The sequence below is a fragment of the Acyrthosiphon pisum genome, chromosome A1, assembly GCF_005508785.2.
Source record: "Acyrthosiphon pisum isolate AL4f chromosome A1, pea_aphid_22Mar2018_4r6ur, whole genome shotgun sequence".
NCBI lineage: Eukaryota > Metazoa > Arthropoda > Insecta > Hemiptera > Aphididae > Acyrthosiphon > Acyrthosiphon pisum.
Genome location: NC_042494.1, coordinates 71,013,794 through 71,039,645, shown reverse-complemented (window position 1 = coordinate 71,039,645; position 25,852 = coordinate 71,013,794). Strand labels below are relative to the sequence as shown.

The window sequence follows — 25,852 nt, the reverse complement described above, 5'->3', positions numbered from 1 at the left end:
CAGCACCCTATTGAAACTAGCGAACGAAAATGTTGACGTCCTCTTAATAGCCTTTCAAAACTGCACTGTCTGTTTCACCGCACCCTATAATATATAAATATATATATATATATAATATGGTATCTAATCTAGTGGTTCCCCCACCTTAGGAGGTTTCTGGCAAAGCCACTGCATAGTTTTTGTCAAGTATAAAAAAATAAAAAATAAATGCTTATCTATTTTTTTACCCATTACCTTTATCTAGATAATAATTAATATTTTAGCTATCTATTCCCGGGACACTATTCATGTATCAGTTAATTATATATTATTTTATACGTAATCAATAGGGTTCGGATTTGATGACGATTTATGAAGTAGCAATCTTAATTTAGATAATTATTTATGTATGAAATACGCCTTGATAACTTCGGTGGACGTAGAAAGATCCTTTTCGATGTATAAAAATATTTTGAGCCCAAACCGTAACCGTTTTTCTGAAGACAGCTTATCAAAATACATGGTACCTAGTCAATTTTTTTTTAATACCAACCATTGAATCATTTGGACCAATTATTCCAATCATTTAATCATTCATAACCTTTTTATTTTCGTGAAGCTGTGTAAGAATTTAGTATTTATATATCTCATATGAACGAATTAACATACGTAATTTTTTTCCGGCTAAACTCTCGCTAGTATCCTGCTGTAGGAACAGTGGCGCAACTAGAGTTTAAATCTTGGGGGTGCTACAAAAGGTAAACCGTTATATGGCCGTCGGGGGCTCCCCCCCACACCCCCCTTACACCTTAAAAATACTTTATTTTGACTATTATTATTAGGTATATTCAAATACTAAAAATGTTAACACATTTTTTTTTTATTTATTGTATTTTACGATTTAAAATTATTAAAGTGTTAAACTGTTAAACATAATCTTCTGTCAATGGTAGCAAATGTGTTTATACAATTTTATATATTTTTTTATTATATTTTACTATAACAAAGAATCAAACTTACCAGGGTGAGATATTGATATGTCATTTGTTTCACAAAATTGTATAATTTTTAACCATAATTCTGAGAATGATTTATCTGTTCTCATGTTATTAAATGACTCAATAACATTATTAATAATCAATTCAGCCTTCCCTAATGTAGCTTTCTATGATTGTAGAGTTGAACTTAAGATGTTTATAACTCCTAAAACATCTCTTAAAACCATAACTAAAATTACAAATTGGAATTTTGTTAATTGACTAATGATTCCTAAAAATAAAATATAATTTTTTTGAGTACTCAATAACATTTCATTTTTCATTATTTATTATATTATCTATAGCTTCAGCTACATTTTTATCAGCTTCTTCTTCAATAAATTTCATTTTTTTTTTAAATTTAAAAATTGCTGAATAATTGTTTATCATTGAATGGCAATTTCGATATCGACAAACCTATCGCGTATCATAAACTCTTATTATATTGCCTTTCTTTAATCCTAATTCAGTCTGAATTTCAAGTAATTTTGAGTTGTTACTTGGTCGAGAAAAATGCACATAGAGAGACTCCGAAATATTAAAAAAATGTCGAGCAATATAATAAACAAAGTATATAATAATATATTTTAATAAAAAAAATATATATATAGTATTATGTGTTAATGTTCTACAAATAGTTAATTAAAGCACATTTTACCTTAATTTCTTTGCACATATCCAGAACCACTAAATTTAACCTGTGAGACATAAAATAGGTATATATGGCAGAAGGAAAATACCTATTGTTTTATTTTGACTTGAACACCATTAAGACACCCCGACATTACGCTTGCACCGTCATAAGATTGTGCAACAATTTTTAATGATTTCATGTCAAAATTTAAATGACATAATGATATCTTAAAATAAAATTACATTGTTAAAACTATAGATATTTTAAATTATAAAGACATTGGACTTGGGGGTGCTTAAAATAGAGTTGGGGGTACTTAATAGATATCTAATATCATATAAAATTCTCGTGTCACGGTGTTTGCAGTGGTTGCACTCCTCCGAAACGGCTCGATTTTAATGATTTTTTTTGTAGAGTTGGTAGGTATGAGAATAGGTCATTAAGTATTTTTCTCCCTCCTACCCCCAACCCGGGGAGGTGCTCAAACGAAATTTTTGTTTATAAATAGTCGCTATTGATTATAGGAGAAATAATTAGTAGAACTTAGTATTTATTATTTGATTGCCGTGCCATTGGTTAATCCGTAATCGGGCAAATCAAGTACAAGCATGCATTCAAATCAAATGTTTGCACATTGCCTAATTGATATGCTGTCGTAGATTGTCCGCGATCCGACGTAGTCGGATCGACCACCAGAGAGGCTGAGTTGCACCCAAAAGGAGTTGAACAGTCATAATTTTTTACGGTCAGCTAATATAATAATAATAATAATAATAATAACAATACTGCACTAAGCACGTCTTGTATTGGCGATTGAAAGTGATAAGATGTAACGGGGACGCTGAGTATCATTTATATGTTATTTTACTAGTTCCCCGTTACAGATCCACCCCCCGCCGGCCTGATAATTGATAAGCTTTCAATCGCCAATTACCTCCTTCCGTATCACTTACATGATAATAATAATGTGACCTTTATGAAATAATATATCGATTTGCACTCGACCGGGCCTCGATGGTGTGATCACGTAGGACAGAGATAAGACGTTTTGAAAATCTAATAATACATATTATTTTATTGGTCTAGACTCTAGAGCATCGGTTCACGGGCGGTAAGCTAAAGAAATCTCACTTGATGAAAAAAAAATTGATTTAATAATGTTAACATTAAATATTTATTAATATTATTAAGTGAATAAATTACTATACGTTCGATAATCGCTTGAATGATTTGACTATTTGAGACTGAAGGTTACCAATAAGGAGCCCGATATTAACGTCTTATTGTTATTTCAAAACAACACCGAAATCCTCATTAATATATTTAAATTTTAAACCACAACCGCTATAGAAACATTAAAATAATTAAATATTTAATTAATTAATATATTTTGATTTTACTTTTTGTGCAATAAAATATACTTATCATAGTACGTATGTTTTGGTAATTATTTATTTTCTAATTAATGCTCCCAAACTATAGAAATAGTAATCACATACATTTTTTGAACAGGTAGCAAATATTAAAATAAAGATTATTATCAGGGAAGACTGCACTATGCCGAGTGGGATGTGACCATTTTCAAAATTTGTATGACGTATGGTAATCTAAAATCTTTTATAAAAAGAATATTGAAAACTGGTGGTCTAGAAAATTGCGTGTATTATGGCTGATGTGTGTACTGCAGTATAATACTTTTATGCATAACAATAAATAATAATAGTTATAGTAATTATAATGTAGCCACTAGCCAATATATTATAATAGTACCTATACTTATTTACGGCTCACAGATTGTCGTTATAGTTATTCACTCGATTATAATCTTATATAATAGGTTCCTGTATTAAATATTGTGTGGTATTATGTACTAAATAAAACACAATGTAGATATCTTACCATAAACCGAACAACCTTGCGGTATATTTCACATGATGAGCGTACCTATATGCTCATTAATTGTAGGTTTGTTTTTTTTTTACAAATACGCCAGGATGAGGCTTTTTTTCTCGCAAAAGACAATAATGACGCGTTATGATTTGGTATAAAGTGTAGACTAGATACACGAATAGGAGTGAGGGGGTCCATCGTCCATGGCCAAGTGTTTTTTGGTGGTGCATTGGTAAAGGCTGGCGAGGATTGAGCGTAGAAATCTGAACGAAAACCATATCCTACACCTACAAACCACATATTAATTATAATATATATGGAATTAACAAATTTAAGTTTGGCGACTAGAATTTTGATACAAGCCACCCGAAATAGTTTTGTTTTATTTATATAAAAAACACGATGATAATAATGCATAAAAAGCACACGGTAAAGTCCATCAATCGATTATTGACTGTGTTGTTCCAACAACGGGGATTGAGAAAAAATCTCTTACTTTAAAATATATTACTATCCACGTTATTTTGAATTTGCAATTGAAATGTTGAACTGTAGAATGTAGAAATATTAAAAAAAAACCGATCGTAAATCTCTGCAGAAATGCATTGAAATCACATTGTAGAATTTTATCAGTTCTGCTGCAGCTTGCGAACATTTTTTTTGTCGACGAGACATGACGCGTGAACATTGAACATCGATAAACGATCTTTTGCCTTAAAAATAAATATAAATGTTTAATAAATATTTCAGATTCTGAGCGGAGCAATACATTTATTGATTTTACAATGATGTGTTTTTTTTTAAATCTTTTTTGTTTCTGTCAGAGTACCTTTTGGGACAGTAAAAATAATTCCATTTTCTACTTCAGCATCTTATCTGGTAGAAAAATGAATCTAGTTGATACCTACATTAAAAGGTCAAAAGTAAAAAAGCGGGTAAGTGGATGTCGTTCCACTGTACAGTAGGTCACAAGTGGGCAGTGGCTAGTGTGACACTAACAACAACTTACGAAAACTTTGTATTGTATTTAATTTATTTTTAACATCAGTATCTTGTTCGATGAGAAAATGAATCTATTTGGTGCATTGAGGAGGTTAAAATTTAAAATTCCCAATAATTTTCAAAAGCGCCGGGAAAAAAAAATAGGGAAAAACGAGAATTTTTACGCAAAATATTGGTTTTTGAAAAAAATCGATTTTGGTTTTTGGTGTAACTCTAAAACAAATGACAGTAGAAACATGACTGATTTTCACTGGTTGTTTTTACATAAGCATTTTATATACACGATCAAATTTTCAAAATATTTTGATTTATTTAGAACGGTAGGTATACGGACATTTACAGTTTTCAATTTTTTTTAGTTTTTTTTTTTTTTATGAACGTCAATAAAATTTTATTTGTTGTGTAAAAAAGCTTGAAAATTTAATACAAGACTTCTAATATATTTTCTAATATATTGTTACAATGAAAGTTGAAAAATATTAAAAATACAGTCTCAATTTTTTTTACAAACATTATTTTAAAGTTCGAATTTTGAAAAAAGGCGTAAATATCATGAAAATGCGCAAATTATTTTGAATTAGAAATTCCCAAACATTTTTTTTTTTAAATCAAGATTCCTCATAAGTTTTGTATACTTTCATCAAAAAAAAAAAAAAAAAATGAAGAGCCGAAAGTCAAATTAAGTTTTTAAGAACGTTTAAAGCAGGGGCTGGAACCCCGTACTGAAAAGAACCGGTTTTGGAACCGGAACCCTTTGAATATTGGGAACCAGAACCCTTAAATACATTTTTTTAGGAACCGAAACCGAAACCGAAACCTATATTTTGATGTAGAGGTTTTTACGGTTTTTTTCGGTTCTAAAATCCAATAGATATTTTATCCATGGTGTAGGTTAGTAATAACTAATTATTAGTAATAATAAATAATTATAGAAAATGTAGACCTATAAAAGTTTATCAATGCTAAGAAAAAAGAATATTATTATGTGTACAAGTACAACAGAATTGTCATAAAAGAAATACCAAAAATCCAAATTCTAATTTCCATGTAATCGAAATCAATATTATTATTGAATCGCAATTCGCAATAGCTGATGTATAATTTCTGAAAATAATAGTAATTTGGACGTTTATAAGTGATTCAGAATTCAGAGTAAGTTATCATATAAATAATAAATTATAATTGTTACCTTACTAATATGCCTGCATTGATAATATTAAATACCTACCTAAACGTAATGCGGGTATCGTTAAATCTTTTCTCTATACTATGCTCTGTACGACAATTATACTAAACTGTTCTTCCGTCTTCATTAGCGCGGTATATATTGTTTAAATTTATATTTTTATATATAAGTTATAAATTATTATATCAAACTGAAACATGGGTCACCCAAGTGTGTTACAAATTCATTCTCATTTGTTTTTTTAATAATATTTTTTTATTTATTTTAAATATTAAAATGTATTAATTATTTTAATTTATAATTTTATAATAATTCATTTTTTTTTAATATTACCTAAATTCTGAAATAGTTACACTTAATTACAAATACCTATCACTAAAAAGAAGTTATTAATATTATGTTCATTTTTTTACATAACACTTTATTGATAAAAAAAAAGTCAAATAATAAGGGTTAAAACCGGTATTAACCGAAAACGAAACCGAACCGAAATTCGATATTTTTGAAAACCGAAACCAGAACCGAAACCGAAATTTTCGGTTTTTGAGAACCGAAACCTAAACCCAAACCGATAAAATCATAAAGGTTCCAGTCCCTGGTTTAAAGTTCAAATTTTTACAATATATTCACTACATAATCACTAGATTTCTCGTGTAGCAATTTTCTTATTTTGCTGTTATTCAAAAACGAATAACTGTAGATAAGTACTTGAGATTCACATCATGTTTATTTTATTAGTTCCAATACTTGAAAATTTAAAACAAAGATTCTCATAAATATTTTATACTGTAACTAAATATCTAAAAAATATATAAACACAGTTATTTTTTACAGATATTTCCAATTAACATTTGGACGAAATAACATATTATTAAAACCAAGAATAACGGTTGTGGCGTTGTAATTTGTAAATATTAATCGTGAATATATGAAACTTTTAGAGCATATTATTATGTTTTATGCACTATATACACCCAATGACATTTTCAGATGCTTTTTTTTTGGCAAAAATGAAATTATTCTACTGTAGATACTAATGCCTAATATTAAACGAATTACTTTAATGACAATAATATCATACAATATACCTACTTACCTAATAATTATAGGCTTACAGATGACTATCTTCGCTCAGAATCATTTTTCGTAGATATACAATGATTTTATATCATTGAATTCAAACTCAACACATCCATTACTAGACATACCTTCTGTACAGCAGAGAGGTATCCACCTGTCCATCTTTTTGTAAATGTCGTTAAATTCGATGTAATTCGAAAACACCTGCGATCGGTTAAAGAAAACAATACTACTCTGGTTGTAGGTCGTGTAATCTAACCCCTACGCAGACGCGGGTATGTTAAAATGAAAATAATAAATAAATAAAAAATACCGGCCCTGCCTAAGTGTGTTGTAGTGGGTATTGCAATCGCGAATATAATGTTATAAACGCTGTCCCTACAATGTTTATAATAATAATATTATATATGAGCGAGTTGGCCACCGTTCGTCGTCCGCGCGTTAACGTGTGTGGATGCGACAAATTTCCAGAGTGGACGTGCCAAACGACAAACGGGACCTGTGCCAGACGCGGCTTACGATTATTTTGTCATATTATACGTATATCATATGGTACCTAATACTTACTGCTCGCATATAGTTGATTTTTTTCTATCGACGTTAATCGACAGGTTGACTATAATATTATACACACTTATTGTACGTCTTGGCCGCCAGGTCGCGGCACACACATTTCCGAGAGTCCAAAAATGATTATTAATATTATCCGTCGGATAGTGTATACAAACATATATAAGCACATATTATTATACCTCTAAACGCATAATGTTGTCATTATACATTAATTGTCGTAAAAGGTGCACAACTTTCATTCCGACGTTATTATTATTTTTGTTGTTGTAGCCGAAAGACGTGCCGAGCGAAAGCAGTATTGTCGTTGTCAAAAGGGGCAACACGTCAACGGACAGCAACTACAACGCATCGGCAGCGAATGCGCCAAGACCGGCCCCGGTGCAGGTACCTATAATAGATAATAATAACGAGAATATTGTATCGTTATTCTACTTCGATAATAATCTTTTGCCAGTCAGTCAGTGACGAGAGGAGCAGAACTCTTTCGTGTTTACTACCCATTTACTTACACCCATCGCACCGTGTAGAATAATGCGTATTCGATTTCATCGGGTTTTGGCTCGTTGACATTTAAGCGATGGTCGACGTACAACACAACTGGCGTCTTGCCTCGCACGGCACCACTGTGCGGCGAACATGTATTATACAAAAAAAAAAAATCACAATAATCACGTTTCATTCATTAGAAGCAATATTATAGAGATGTAGGACAGAAAATATAGAAAACAAAAAACTTCCAAATTAAATAATATTTATATATACATATATATTATATATATATATACACATATATATGTATGTTAATATATATAAGAGAACATTTATTTTTTGTACAACATATTTTATAATCATTAATTTTAAGTACAAAAAAGCTGGGGGAAAGAGTTGAGGTTGGGGGGGGGGGGTTATTAACAAATAAGTCAGTCAGTTTATAGATCGGAGCGGGATCACCGTTTTACATGCCGGATCATCCGTCGATCAATTTATCACAATGTCAAGTGAAAAATAGTCGTATAAAATATTTTTTTTTTTTTTTAAAAATAGGAAAAACATTTTTACATCACATTACCTTGATGATATTATTATACACGCGCGCGGCACATACGCGTACCCACACATATATTATAAACATATTAAATACAATAACCGTAATACTCGACGATGTAATAATGTATAGTTGATATTATGTATGTACGCATGCGCGATTATGATAACAACAATAATAATATGCATGAGTATAAATAGGAACGACAAAGTGAGGAGCAGGGTGCAGCATCGAGACTGGTTGGTGTTGGGGGCTGCGCTCATTTGGGCGCAGGGCGGCCAACTGCTAAAATCCGTAATGGATTAAATAGTGCAGTGCCAGGTCCATGGCGGCCCGGGCATCCTCCTTGCTGTCGTGGCCGTTTTTAAGTTGGATTTCACGGCCGAGTAGTACCGAGGCCAGGTGTTTCAGTGAATACTTTCTTGAGTAGTTTGTTGTTCTAACACAATTATCTTTCGGGTACAGCAAAGACGTGTCCACCACCGCTGAATGTATTATGCGAAGCACCAGTAAGTCGGTGCCCAGTCCATGGCCAACGAGTACTGTGTCTTTCCGGATGTGCCGCAGCAGGTCGCGCCGGACTTGGTTCAGCGTCTTGGACGGATATCGCGCGAAGTGGTCCGCGGTGATACCACTGAACCGAGTGTTATAATCGACAATCGGACGGTTGGGCTTGACCAGCGTGTCGTAGACGACTGTGCCACGGAGGTCCACCAACGTCACCTTGGTCAACTCCAGGCCACACTCGGTGTAACACATTTCACAGTCTAAGGCCAAACATCGGTAAAGGCCCGTTCCTAGCAATGATTTCAATGACTTTTCCTCCTCCTTTAACGAAGACGCTTCTTTAGGACACGATGAGTACGGGAACAATGCAGACCAGCTGTTCACATTGTCCGTCTGTACGAAATTTCCGATCTCGTTATCCCCGTCCACGAATCCATTCCACACATGCTGTTCGGCCGCGGTGCAACCCGGCGACGTATTGCAGTCATTACCGCAACAATCGTAGATATTGTTATAGGACTTGCCAAAGTGGTACATGCATCGGCCGGGCATCGCGGACTTGTACTCGTCTTTCACATTGTAGTACGACGAGCACCGAACGCACGTAACGTGATTATTTGATGACTGTTGCAGTTGTTGATGCGACTTTTGCACCTGACGAGCGAGCTTTTGTGGAGCTGACGAAGGGGGCGTCGACGACACCTCCGGCGTATCCAAGCAGAACTCTTTGGCCACAGGGTTTAGTGCCTTGGACCGCATGTTCTGCCTGTAGCAATTCGCGTACCCAGGCTTCATGGACTGTACCGGAAACCCGCTTTCATACAGCTGTTTTTTGTCCATATAGAAGTATGCACGTAGCATGTTCCAGATTATATAGTCAGTAAAGTGCACTTGGCTCCGCATGCTCCCCTCAAACACTTCCCCTGGCTTAGAGATAAAGGACAATTGCTGAGGCGCTGGAGACTGTGGTGGCACCCTCTCCTTCTCCATCATTAGCGTCTGGTTCTCATTTTCTACGATAATGGATTTTTTTTCATGCGTCGTGATCCCCGTGGTCTTCGTCTCGCCAAACACTTCTTCTTTATTCTTATTGAGCTTCTTCCGCAACCTTTTTCCCAGTTTTTTGGTCGGGGTTTCAAGATTGCTATCATTGCTTTTGTTATTGTTCTGGATGATGCTACAGTTGTTGTTCTGCTCATTATAGTCCATGAATTTTACACTTTCTATGTTCCGTAGCCTTGATTGTTCCTTCTTATTGGTCAGTTCAGCCATCGATCTCTTGACATTCTTCTCTGAAAAAATACAAGTAGCAAACCAGTCGTCAGTAATAGTATAAAACAAAAATTAGTTAAATACATATTACAACTCAAACTATAATAAATATTACTGGAAAAATCTTATAAAAGGTTTTCAGTATTAGGATTTTTATGGACAGCGACAAGTTCATAAGACCAGATATGTTTGGGATGTTCGATTATGATAAGTCTAAAAAAATTGAGGCTTTACTTGCTACGACGCTATACCTACGTCCTACACATACTTATTTATGCTATTATTTATAGGAAATGATATTCACGTATTCAATCTTAAATTAATGGGTAGGTGATTTTATACAAATTCAACTAAACTATGTAAAATATCTGATGATAGTGTAAATAATAATAAAAACTGCAAATATGTTTCAGACAGTTTACTACACGCCAGCCGAGACTTATAAGTGCCTCGGTGTTCAGATTGTCGAATAACAGACGATTGTTTGCAATAAAAAAAACATATTTTGAAAATACCTAGCGAGAGCACGTTTCGAAACGGTGCAGCACACTGCACATTATACAAACAACAGCTGGTTAGCTATATAGCTCCACCACGGTGCAAGCCCTTGGTCAGTTTGTAATCAAAACCACGACCAAAAATTAAGTATACGAAACGTAAATATTATATATACATTTACAAGTAAAATATAATAACGGGTACTTAAAATAAGCTGGGCATGTCCTGATGCGTGCGGGCGGTGCGTGGTTTATCGAAGAGTTAAAAGAATATTGTCTAAAAAAAAAACACCCATTTTGTAATCGGATACGTTTCTCGACTATGACGCTTCAGAACGAAAAAAAACACGTTCTAACGTGGCGGGACGGCTGCAACAGCAGTTGGTTCGATTTCAAACGATTGTACATTTTACACTACACCAGTCGGTGAGAAAGTCTCAATCGACAGATGTGCGGATAATATTAAGACCAACGCGGAGCCGATGTATTAATAATAATAGTAATAATAATACAATATGACAGACAAGTGCATATTATAATAATTATTATTTACTGCGATCGAAAGAAGAGCCGTCACGCGCTATTAAAATAGATCAGTTTTTAGTGTTTACACAGGCACGGCGGCGACGACCCCCCCCGTTAAGATATAAAAAACGCATATATTATTATAAATCAGCGACAGATTATGGAAACATTAGAAGGCGGGTATAATCTATCTATACAGCAGGAGCTTGTGCGTCATACTTTCTCGGCGTAATCGGAGCACTATCGCGGAAGACTAATTCCGCCGCCGCAACTACTGCAGCAGCAAGTACGGCACGCACGTCGTGAACTTGCACCTATTCCACACAAGTGTTGTAAGGGTACATTACAGTAGTATAGTTATTGTTGTTGTGATCGAAATGGCCTACAATAATATTGTCCGGTAGATGGTGGTAGACACCGCCGACCGATCGACACGTGTCGTCGTCGTCGTGCTCGGAAGATTTCTCTTTGGCGCGAGAGAGAAAACCGCGAAAAATCACGCGTGCTCCGGACCTGGCTCGCGTTTGAGTTGGTATGAAAATAGACGAATAACAAATGCGAGACATATTAAATTATTTTAAACAGAACAGCCGAGTATACGCACGTGTATAAATCGATATGGCAATCCAGTTTTTATAAATCGAGAGCAGCATGCGACGAGCTGCAGCGGGGCATTTACGCAGCACCGAATATTATATATATTATACCTAATATCACGAGCAATAATAACATCGTATTTATAATATTACGATAAAGTCGTCGTATTCCAATGGTGGAAGACGGGAGAAGAAAATATAATCCGCTCGTTCGTCTACTTTCACTTGATCTCTATTATAATATACACAGCTGAGCAGCAGCAGCACTGCAGCCGTATATACACTATACCTACGCGCGAACGACCCGACAACTTTCTTCGGTTGTTTATAATTTTAGTATATACGCGTGGTGTGTGTGTGAGTGTGTGTTTGTATATACAGAATGTACATCATCACGAATAATATAATACAAGACATTAAACATAACGCTACACCCGAATCTGTTGTCTCCGCCTTACAAGTGCATATGGCAAATTTTCAGCTCAGCAGTTCACGTTTTGCTTAGTTAGTTTAAAAATTAGAGTGAATCATTCACATATTGTGAGACGGTTTTTTACGATTATTCGGCTTTGAGAGATATTTTAAATACGCAAAACTCGCTGAAAATTGAATTATCGTAAAACACAGTTATAATGTTCTTACCAATATGTAAGTAATAATAATAATAATAATTAGCAACAGTAGGTCGATTAATTACTTAGACGAAGACAATAAATGCCGGTGGAGCGTCCTCTTAAAGGCTCTGGAACAAGCGGTCTGACCGCGCGATCTCTGTAAAATAATACAACCTGACCTGTATGCCCAAGAGCCTTTTAATGGGATCCAAAGGTAAAAAGATCTTCCTGTTACACCGTATACAGTAAGCGAGTATCTTTGAGAACTGAAGTAGCAGCAGGATCCATGAGCCGTCGCCGATCCTTTGTTCGGTTACCAATTTATAGTGATGTAAAACTCATAATTAAATAGGTAAATATTATGTGCTTCTACACGTAAACGGTTGGCCATCACACTAAGTTCTTTTTATTAACAAAGCAGCAATAAAAACGAGTCTTAAAAATAACAAAATCTAGAAATGTCACGTGAAAACGACCTTTTAGAAAAGTCTCCTGCCTTGTCCCCGAACAGCGTTTCTTGTGCATGCGTTTATACGAATTATTTTCAAAAAAATATAGTTTTGCCGATACGAACGAATCTCAATGGGTTCTTTCCCGTTTCCCGCGTACCTACACCGAAAACAGAATAATAATTGTACGCATGAATTATATAATTAAAACGTCCACGTCGTGTCACTACTCTAAAGTGTTGGCGCGTCAATCCGAAACAACGACAACCGTGTCAGAGAGGTTTACCGTCATCATATATTACAACACCGAATAATATGATGAGAATATATTAATATAATATAATATAATATATTATATTTAGCAGCCGACGCGGAGAAAATGCCAACGCAGGAGAGCCATATGACTAGATCGTATATTTACCGTTGTTCCCCCTCCATACGAACCACCGATGCGATATTCGACCGAGAGACCTGCTGCTCGTGCGGGAAAAAAAATTACAGACAGATTAACAATTTTTTTCCCTGTGCGCACGTGTAAGTGAAACAATATTATTATCGATTAATTTGTTTTTTTTTTTTTCAATAAAACCCGTCGTACACACAAAAGTCGGACACAACAGTTAGGGCCGTCGCCACCGCCGACGCAGTCTCGTCTTAAGCTGACAAATTCTTGGGAAAAAAAATTTTACTTCTCAGCTCGAATCACTGCGGACAGCGTCATACGGCCATAACGTCGTACTCGAGTACTGTACAGGGTGATTTTTTAACACACAAAACAACACTGACCTTTATGCAACCTTATAACTCTAACCCCGACCAAACTTATAGGCACGCCCTTACTTATACACATATATAGGTGCAAATAATTAAATAGCAAACACTGCAGCTCTAACAGCTAAGTTATGTCGGGTTGACGAATATACCATATATATAGAGCGCGTTGTGCGATAAGAGAATCGTTCTGTATAATAATATAAATTTTTTTTTTTTGATAATTTGTTCTAGATGATGTTATCGGGCATATGCTGCGAATTAGGTATAGTGGCCCAGTCAGCCTTGAATTTTATAGTATGGGTATACCTATATATTTGTCTGTCTAAACCACTATAAGTATTACTACTGCTACTACTACCTACCATTTTACCGCCTGCTACAATATTTGGCAATTATTTTTTTTTTTTATATATTTATACCTAGGTACGCATTATTTATAATATATATTTTTATAATAAGCAAAGCCTCCGTGCGTATAGGCAGTAGTGTGTGTACCCAATACATGCGGTGGCTAAGGTCATTTTTTTACTTTGTGAGACGCGCACAAAATTGTATTCATTAAAATCCGAGGATATAGATATTATATTATTGTATAATACCGACAGCCGAATAAATTAACACGACCCAAGAACGATAATAATTCATATGGCGATCGTAATGACCACGAAGACCACGGATGCGAGAAAATCGCGGTCTTAATCGAGAGAGAGAGAAAACCCGATTAAAAATGATGTTCAAGTAATACGCGGAGGTAATAAAAAAAAACACGTGGTTTACGAATCATTTTTGGTCGGAAACGGTGATGAGAATAAAATATAATCATAATATTGTCGTGGATTTTTAAAAACACGCGTTTCTCATCGGGGATTCGATATACCTAATAATATATTATTAATATACGCACACACGCCCTTCCGAATGCGACATCATCGCGCTATCGAGGTTGCTCTTGGTATGTATATAATATACAACTATACATTATAATACCGCGACCAGGGTTACACCGGAAGTACCTAGGTACATTCGGAAATTGATACGAGGCGAACCCAGACCGGACTTTTATATGCCTGATGTAGAACCGCTCAAGCAGTCAAGCCATACAAAATCAAATGTTGTTTTATTCATGAAATAATAATACATATTATAGACATAGTCGTTCTATAATTTGTACAATATTTTATCATCGATCGACCCAACCTTTTAAAGGAAATCGTCGACAATATATAATATAATATTATCTATACATAATATATGTATTGTTGTGGACAAATTGTCGAATAAAATCATTATCATTTCGACACTCACACAACAATAATTTCAATATCTATAAACCGATAGCCCAAAACATATTTTTTTCCAAACCCAAGTTTTGTTTAAGATTAGCAGCTTTTTGCTGATGACTTCTGGCGTTATGCTGTCAAATGTCTTGTAACAGCAACGCCAGTTGACGCAAAAAGACACGATCGCGATGAATAACATTTTTTTTTTTTTTTTTTGCTACACGATGAAGGTTGTACTCGAACACGGCACGCGGCAATTACGACGTACTATTACGCGCATTATAATATATATTGTACGAGACCGGAGCGGCGGAATACGGCTGTAACGGGACATTGGCATATAGCATTATAGTACAACTTTGGGTTTTATAATATAAAATAATAATACACGAGGAACGGGAAAAACGGTAAAGGAAAAAAACCGCCAAAAAACGAATTAACTTAAAACGCGAAGAACACGCGGCCGTCGCGGTCGAGTCGGCGGCGTGCGCGGATAACCAGACCGAATCGCCACCGAATACGAGTGGCGATAAATATATCATATTATTGCACATATTTATAGTTATTATAGCGATGAGTATGACGACGCCACGACGGTGTACTGACCTTTTATAGCAATTCTATGATCCACCGTGGTCGAGTTTTCACAGTGCGCCTGCGCCAGTTGCAATCCGTTTCGTGTCGCCGCAGGTTCTTGGGACGGCTGCTGTTTCTTTTTACCGACCACTCCAACTTTGGGCGCCACTGCAGGCGGCGGTGACGACGACTTTCTACCGCCGTTCAACTGACGCTCCGGCTTGACGATGACCGCGTCGTTCTTGGCGGACGACGACGAAGAAGACGACGAAGTGGACGATGACGAAGGACGGCGGGTCCTCTTGTTCCGGTTATGATACTGGTACTGATAACTATTGTCTTCGTCGTCGTCATTGTTGCTACAGTCTTCGTCATCGTCCTTGTTGTTGTTGTTGTTGTTGTTGTTGTTGTTATGGTGGACTTCGACATCGTTCGCAAAGTTGTCATGGCCCGGTGCAGATGGCTCTACAGGTGCAGCTGAGACTGAAGTCGCTGCGGCTGCGGCTGCGGCGGATTTCCGACTCTTTACGGGCGACAATGGCGCCGACGACGGTTTCGATTTTTTGGAAATACTACTCGGCGGACTCGAATTTACCAAGTCGTCCGTGTCCTGGTTGTCGTCTTTGTTAGCACTGGTGCTCTGTTGCTGCTGTTTGGTTTTCAATCCTGAAAAACAAAAATAATAATCTTTAGAAAACTAGCTATATATTATTTTTTATTTAATATATAATATTTATATTTATAAAAAAATATGTCTGGTGGGGGGGGGGGGGGGTAGAGGTCTAGGATCCGTCCCTGGTCGTCGCAGTGTTACAGCGATTGCGCCCAGCGTTTAACTTGTTATTCGATGAAGGAATTGAACTATTCTAATTTTTCTGTATAATTCGACACCAACGCTAACACTATAATCGGGCACAGTTGCAACTGCAATAGGTAGGCCATCGTGGGCTTATGGCACACACGTATGGACAATGTGTGTGTAAGGCCGAAAAAATAAAAATAAATGTCAGGGAATTCGTTATAAAAAAAAAAAATTCTTCGTTGAATAACTAACTCGATAGGAGGTATCTATAGCATATAATATATTATGCTAAATATATTATGTTATCGACTTATACAAAAATGTAAAATAGCATGTTCAATCGGTGTTTGCAGGTGCAAGTGGTGGGGAGCTGCAGGAAATGTAGCGTACCTATAGTGGGCGCGTATATTATATTATTATTAACCTTTGCCATCGTTTCGGTCGGAAACGGCCGAAAAATTAGTGGCGTACTACCCATCGTATTTACACGGCGGGCCCAGTGCGTAACATCTGGTCTCATGTCTCACTGCTTATTAAACATTCAACTAAATATAATAATAATATGTCCTCGACTAAGTATCGTTCCCTCCAAACACCATTTTACGAAAACATCTGTAATCCCACAATTATACATTGTATAACTAAATTTCCCAGCACCGACGACAACCTAACGGGTATTTTTATAGTATATGTATACCGTTCGAAGAGATCTGACCAAATACTACACTTAATAAACTATATACGTTCTAAACAATACTAATATAATTTTTGGTACTTTTGAAAAATCATAGTCAAAAAAAATTACGCACCAGCAATAAAAATCTGACGTAACGATTGCTTTTTCCCCATGATCATAGACGGTATACCATTATTCATTATATGATATAATATTATACTCTTCCTAAAATCCGAAGTATAATATCGATACATATAGTTTAGAATATTATTTTATAATTTCGAAGCGGTATCTTAACATAATAAATTACTACTTAGTATACAATAATTAATATAGTAGTCGTAAATGCTTTCGCGTACAGTTCCGATATACATTCTTTTAATCTATAGACGTTTACGTACGTGCATATTTGTTTTTTAACTCTATATAATTTGTCAACCAAGCCAAACGCCATTTTAGATTAAACCCACTGGTATACCTGTAACCACTCGACGACAATAACAAATAATATGAGTACTGCAGCGGATAACAAACGCATTTTTATTTTCATTTACATATAGTAATATATAGTGTGGATGACGACGTCACGACGACGACGATTGCCGCCCAACGATTGCCTCACGTCAATAATATTATTATCAAAAACAGCCAAGATTCCGTGCTGGGAGACATATTTTCGGAAACATCTATTCGTAACTCGTAACGCGCGATAAATACTGAGATGCCGAAAGTCTCCGAGACAATAATAATATTGTAAGATTTACATTTTGGGAGCTGAACACTCCGGTATTTTGTATGTTCACGCTTTATACGTCGGATAACGAAAAACATGTGCTCGTGTGGAGGGCAGTGAGGTTTTAATAATATACTATCGTATTGCCAAATACAAAATAAAACCATCGTCGAACAACAAAGACGTTCGGTTTCGATGATGCGACGACGGTTCCCAATAATAATAATACTAATAATAAAAAAAAACGATCGTCCTCTGCAGTTTCGAAAGAAACGGTTACAAAAAACGCGTTTTTTTAATATTATATTGTTCGTTCGTTTCCTACACGTATTATTGGGCGTAGGTATTGTACTTAACAGCACATAACATCACCATACACACACACACACACACACACAAGCCCACACTCGTCGCTTTAACGATTCACGGACAACGCACACAATTGATCTTTTTCAAACATTGTTATACAGGAGATTTGTTTTTTTCTCATTGTTTTTATCGTTTTCTCGTGTACGCAAGCGGTCGTAATGTCATCGTATTATACGTCATATAATCTCGATTCTTGAGACTCTCGAATATTGTTAAACCCGTTTCGATAACGACGGTCACACGACGACGACAGCTGCAGCTGTGTCACACCACAACAATAATATGCATAGAGTGCATACCGTATAACATATTTATTTTTTCATAGTATAAAGAACGAATATTGTATATGGTATATTGGTACATTATACCTATTATATAGGTACACAATATTACCCATCTATAACGCAATACACGTGCAGTCATACACAGATATAAGGATCATATTCAAAATCGAATGGTTTCTTTTTTCTTCCCAATAGAATATCGGTATACAGGGCCCTTCGGGTAAAGCATTATTATGATATTATTTACACAATGTCTATTCGGACATTACCGTTTCAAACACACAGTAGTCACGCGCAAAAATATTTTTGAGAATACCGTTTTCACGTGTTCTATAGGCAGGTATAGGTAGATACTGTTATAGTCGTATTTTCGTTTTCACCGTGTCGCATCGATTCGGAGCTTTATTCTTTTTTTTCGGAAAAGCGAGTTTTCTCAAGCCATCATCATTTTAAAGTCCACCATCGAGTTGGCAACGTGTCATTTCCGTAGAACACGTATATTGCAGTCATTTTCTACCGAATGTTTAAATTACCTACTTCGACTTTTCACGTTGATCAGACAACCCGAACCCAGACCCCCGCCCCACATCAAGCAAATACCATCAATTGGTCACCGCCCATACACGTATATTATGTGTAATTACTAATTGAGCACTGCAGAAACTACACGTCTCGCCTCTAATCGTCATCACATCATTAGAGATGATAACATTTCGTTCGCGTGCCCGAGTAACATAGGTGCCTGACACACGCATTATTGTAACACGTAACCCATTATCGTGTCAGACTATCGCAACAAATCGTTTATTTTGTTCGATTTCAAGTTCAAGTACCCCGTGCCAAGTGCCACCGCTGCGGTCATCCTTTATCGTCGGCGGTCGTTCCGCTTTCCGCAGGTGCGTTATCGGCACGGCCAACAGTCATCATTCGACTCCGGCGGACCGCGAAGCGTTTTTGCCTCTCCAAGGATCTCTATAGATGCGCGTTCCTCGCCATTATTATTATTATTCAATTTTCTTTCAGGAGTTGAGGGGTGGGGGATATCTCGTTTTTTACGGTACACCGACTTGGGACCGACGATCGAACGTGTACGAACATGGTCTAGCCGCATTCAAGGTGATAATAATATATTGTATACGACTTTTCGACAAAACCCACAGCGAATTCTCGACAGACGCACACGCACATACACACACACACACACACACACATATTGTCTGCACCAAATGAATAGAAACCTAAAACGTCAATCATCGGCTCATACCCCCCTCCCCACCACACTGGCCACCAAAACCACATGCACTACACTGCAACTATAGTCTATAATATTATTATATTGTTCTTTGCGCGCTGGTCGGTCGCGGTGTGGTAATGCGCGCGCCTCGAAAACGGGCAAAACAAAACTCCAAAATGTAATATCATAATAGCGGCTACAGGTAGAGGTTAGGGTGCCTATACACGCGTATCGATGACAATATTAACGTTAATTGAATTTGTCGTTCTCCAATGAGGTTGACGATTACGTTATGTATATGCCGTGCACACGAATAATTACTTATTGTTACTTATTATATTATATTATTATCGACATCATAATACACGCGACGACGTCCTTGGCATATGCCAACAATATATTCGATGCCTATACCTCTCGGCTTATAATATAATACACTACCCACACCCACGTATAGTGTGTCTAGGTGTTGTATGTCGGTCGAAGAAACGAGTCGTCCACGAGATTCGGTAAAAATAAAATAAGTAAATCACCGGAAAAGTATAAATATAATATACGACACCGTATGACGTTTACTTATTTTCACTGATAAATATTGAAATTTGAAGTAGTCAGCTGTTGTATGCCCGTACCTTACACATTGAAATTAGGTTTGTTTTAATACCTAGAAACATAGTACTACAATACTCATTTCGGCAAACGTTTTTAATCCTAACGTTGTGCATAAACAACGTGGTCTTATAAATAGCAACCCACATTTTTAACCGGATTTCTAAATTATTTATTATAATGTGGTCTAAATCCCAAATTGACTGACCTAAAGAATTTACCAAAAGCTAAGAAAATAAATAGAATTTTCAAAAACTTTAGCAAACTCATATGAAGTACTTTTTATGGATTCTGAAAAAATTGTTCTGCTAAAAAGTGACAACAATTGTTATAAATAGTTATTACTTTTAACATACAAAAACCTATTAGGTATACTTATTACTTTTTCAACTGAACCATTTAAATTTATATTCAAACTTGAGATAGTCCAAACTCAGTCGACAAAAGTACAACATTTTATAAAAAATATGGGTTGCTCCTTAAAAAAATCCAGTATTAATATTTAATTACTAGATCTGGTGCTACCCAGCGGGCCTATAAATAAAACCACCCGTTACACACGTTTTTCAAATTTGTTACAGTTCTGCGGTTTTACTCGCGAAATGTATATACAACAAAGGGAAAACTATAAAGGAAGGCCACGGATAACCCCCGACCATCCCTCTCACACACCAACACGAGTATTACGACACAGAATATAATATTATATACATTGGCATTTGGCACTCACCGAATTTTAATGAAAAATTGAGTTACCTCATACGAGTAAAGTTGAATTTGAGAACAGTTATAATGAAACGGCGAACACACATACTTATTGTCTAATGTCTATACGTACAAAATATAATACAGTCGGACTTAGTTAACACGAAATCAAAGGAACCGGACGGAAAGTTCGAGTTATCCAAGGATAATATAATAATAGGAAATTCTAGGGGACTTGGAAAAAGTTCGAGGTGTCCACGATTTCGAATTATAATCAAGTTCGACTGATATTATATTAAAAATCGTACTTCGCGGAACTCGTCGTCGGACAGCTATACTCACACATACCTACGCGTAAATACTAATGATTTATTAAAATGATAATATTATTATTACCTACCTAATCAAAGTTTGTGCGACGAGCGCGTTTTAGGTCAAACAGACGATTATTAGGTATAGGAACGTTCGATTATAGTTCTTAAGGCCTGTAGGTAGTTAAAAATTTGTTCGTTCTATATGACCTTGTTATTTTTTGCGGGCTACCTATTGTTACAATATTTTGTTCTCGGTGATCACTTTCAAACGTAATTATATAATACAGAGAGTAGAAACACAGTATCTGTCTGGCCATTATACATTACTGCATAGCCCCCAGTCCGCGATTTCAAGAGCGGTGTAAAGTATATTAAGAATACCTATAAAATAGGTGGTAAAAACACGTTCACGCACTCACATAACTAATTATTAAGGTAAGTACCTAATTAATATTTAATACGTGATGATTTAAACTTAAATTAAACCTCGGAAAGCGTTATTATTATTTTTATTTCATTTTCACAAATGATTTTATCACACTCTTTAGTGTGCTAATATCATAAGCAAATTATCAACTATCAATTTTTAAATTTCTGCCTACATTTTACACTTAAAAGTTTTACGAGGTAAGGTTATTCTTCTAAAAATTATTACCTATGTAAACATAAATCTAATAGTGTAATCTAAACCAATCAAAATCCAATTTTCGTTAGACCGTTCTTTTTGAAATAGAGTAATACAATTGTCGATATTATTATTATTATTATTATTATTATTATTATTATTATTATACCTTTTTAAGTTTGAAGTTTTAACAATCAAAATAGGAAAGTGAACGTATTGTTATGGCAATGAGTAATAAAGAATATTACTCGGAATATTATAATATTTTCTAATATAACAAAATTGAATTTAATTATAATAAGTATGTATATATTAGTGATAAACTGACAAATGTTTTCAACATTGCTAAATTATTTGTTGAGCAGCACGACTGCACGAGGAAAGAAGAGAATATTATTTTATAGTCTTGCTTTATCCCCTCTCATCGTTCAGTGTTCTCACTTCTCACACGTGTTCTAACAGAGTGTCGTCATGAGTATTCATCATAATATACATGTGATTTTTAAGTTCCATTAAAACGCAATTTTAAGTACCTACCTACATTTTAGGTGTCAGAGTAAATATTATACCATTAGTAGTATGTACCGAATTACTTAACGCTAAATTGATTTCAATAAATACACAAAATATTTGCCTTATCTTTTATGGATAGCATTGAAATAATAGCCATACAATAATTTGTTTTTATTTACACTCGAGGAACAAAATATTATTATATTATTATGTATATTGTATTACATAAATATACGACTTAATTGGTACATTTTAAAAGTGTAAGTTTATTTTAAATAGGTAAGAAAAACGTTTTGAATGATTATACCTAATCATTGTGATAATTGACAGTGTCTCTAAACAGAGCTGAAGAAAAATAATCATAATTTATAAACAAATACGTTTTTGAGGCGTTTATTTACAGGTACCTAGTAATATTAATTATTATATATACATATTATATATAAGTATTTACAATATTATATATACCATTAAAATACTTAATTATACCGGATATATAATATATTATTATTGTCTACACCACCCGATGGTTATTTTTCTTATTTATTCAAGAGTAAAAGAACTAGAAAATAAACATAAATAGTAAATACACAAGATGGTTTGGTATAACAAAATTATGTTATGACGACGATACATGGCGAAACGTGCACGCATGTACAAAATTCCCAAGGAGTCAAAAACCCAAAACAGTAACAATAATAATAATAACAATAAACCTTGTTACGGGTAGTCGAATCCCTACGTGGATGTAACGAAGTGGGTGGCATCTCGGATGAAAATGGTACAACAAAAGCAGTCGGACCGGAGTACCGACTGCAGAGATCTTTAGAAACCACAACAGCAGCAGCATAATATATAAAAACGCGTTTTATTATACGAGTGTTGTATTTGAGAAACGAATTCGTTCGCGTCCTTTCGTCGTCGATGCGTTCCGAGGGACCACGCGGCAAGAAACACGTTGGCCTTGGGTTGTTTTACTGCGCAGTAAAAACACCATAATATTTCATCAGCCCGGCCGTTCCGAGACCCCATCACGAGAACCCTCTTTTTTTTTTGTTCTGTTCTGTCGTCCCCGCCCCTCCAGCACACCCCGCAGAGTTGTCGAGGGGTTTGGTCGCGACGGCGGCGTCGAGAGACCTGCACGCGCGAACGGTGAGAGGGTCGCGTTTTCGAGGCAAAACGGTTTCTCAGAGCAACGATAATAATATGGCCTGCGCGTCCGAGCCGTGTTAATGGGATATACATTTGCTTTTTGAACTAAACCATCCTTTGAGGAGCCTGCGTATTATAGAAACGTGACGTTTTCCGCAAAACTCGACCGCAGTTTAAAAGACAGGAAACACAAAAATCTCGTTTGGCTTATACATTCGCCATTGATTTGGTGCGAAATATAATACGCATTGTACTATTATTATTGTTAAACATATTTTATGCAGGACGTTTTTGTTTATGTAGACGAACACTGAATGTCTAGAAAAATGTGGGAGGGCCTGAAATACCTGACGAGGCTCTTGAAGATCTCCAAAATATGCATATAATAACCGCGGTCGTCGAGTATTACCAACACACCACGAGTTTACGATCAAACCACCGGCTCGGCGTTCGTGTACAATATGTGTGCGTTGGGATTATTTTTAGAAGCCCTATTCGAGGCGGTCGACGACGCAGCAGCTGCCTACTGGCTCTCTCGTTGTTTGCGCGCGCGCTCTCTCTTCTCACCCACTCTCTCTCTAGATCACTCTCACTCTCTCTCGCTCACTCACTCACTAGCTCTCTCTCCATCTAGCCCCCCCTCACATACTCTCGATCACCCCTTCACAAAGTATCTTCTCTAGTTTATGATCGCACGCTATTTTGGGACACCCTTGACGTACGCGTGACAAAGAGTTTTTTTTTCACTGCGTACCTACGGTATAAAGGTACGCGCGTAACAGGTACCGATGGCGGTATGAGCGATCGATACACAATAAATCTAGGCTGTGGCGAGGGCTGGGCTGGAGTGCGGGAGAGATAAAAACGGTATCCAGCAGCCTATTGGACGTATTATAATAGTAATGGGTAGGTAACATAAAGAACAACGACGACGATGCTGCTGCAGTTGACCTACCCGGAGGCGAACCGGAAACGACCGAATTCCAGGCACAAAACCAGACGCGTGCGCTATTAACCTACACGGCCAATCGCCCGCCAACCAACTAAACTAAAAACCCACCTACGTTCCGGCCGTGTGGGTGACAAAATAAGAATAGAAATAGGAAGCATTAAAAACACTCACGTTTAGTTGTGGTGATGGTCGGCTCCTGCGGTTGCTGTTCGTGTCTTTGTTCGTCCGTCTGGACGATCGTGGGGATCGTGGGGACCACGATGGTCGAATTATTGGATTCATAAAATAACTTTTGACAGACAACTTTAAAAAGCATTAATGCTAAAAAAGCACTAAGAGCAATTGAGAAGCCAGTATAAATTGTTCTCTTGCCAAACAGGTATAATATTTTATCACTGCCGCTATCCATAACTTCGAAAATTTTTTGTGCGGTCACCGACATACTATCTACGACGAACACATCCAATCCGAGAAACAAATACATGGTCATGGTTATGAACATGTTACGACGTCGTGCTCGCGATCGTAGTAGTAGCATTCGTCGGACGCTGTTTATTCACAAATTCGACTGCGGTACGCACTGACGACGGGGTCGTATGCGGCGTTCCGCGAGCATTAAAATACCGTCACACGACCGGAATTTGAGAAAAAAAATTGAAAAAATAAATGCCAGGCCGAGATCGATTGATTTGTTTAGAAAAAAATAATATGTGTTCATATGACAAGAACGTGTGTCGCGTGGTATTAAAAAATTGTTTACGCTCGATCGTGTCGTTATTAAGTCAAAAACGCGAACGCGAGGTGACCAGTATCACAGTACGATATAGGTAATGATGATATTATTGTAAAAACAGTACGAAAAAAAAAATTAAGAACAAATAATAATAAAATGAAATCACTGGCGGGAAATGATATAACGCACGCGGGTCGCGGACGCACACATGCACACACACTGTTTTTTATTATTATTTATTACGGACACGCGCGCACAGCACACGGACGGAGAGAGTTGATCGCACGACGCGGCCAAGACGGTACCGGGCAGACGAATGACGGGAGAGAGCACTAGAGCAGTCGGTGGCCAGACGGTTGTGTTACAGTGAATGGCCCGCCGATGCGTTGCTGGCTCATGGCGAGCTGCTTGTCGACCGCCGCGACACGCCATCTGTCGGATTAGATCGGCATTCCGTACGTAACGTGAAAATATAATAGTATAGAAATAATTAATAATAACAGGTAATAACAATAATAATATTATTGTCTCGCCGTTGTTATTAAACGGCAAAACAATAACAAACGACAGTAAAAATAATTATCGTTATTATTACATTGGCGTGGTTGTGCGCGGTATCGTTTCCCCAAATTTGA

General features: G+C 36.3%; 1 protein-coding gene across 1 annotated transcript; it reads right to left on the bottom strand.

Annotated features, from left to right (window-relative positions):
- Positions 1-8,433: 8,433 nt before the first annotated feature.
- LOC100572275 (uncharacterized protein DDB_G0286591) lies at positions 8,434-25,587 on the bottom strand. The gene is made up of 3 exons (XM_003243789.4): positions 24,656-25,587; positions 15,547-16,182; positions 8,434-10,225 (listed from the first exon to the last, which is right to left on the bottom strand). The coding sequence occupies exons 1-3, from the start codon at positions 25,020-25,022 to the stop codon at positions 8,712-8,714; spliced, it is 2,517 nt and encodes an 838-aa protein (XP_003243837.1). The 5' UTR covers positions 25,023-25,587; the 3' UTR covers positions 8,434-8,711.
- Positions 25,588-25,852: the final 265 nt, after the last annotated feature.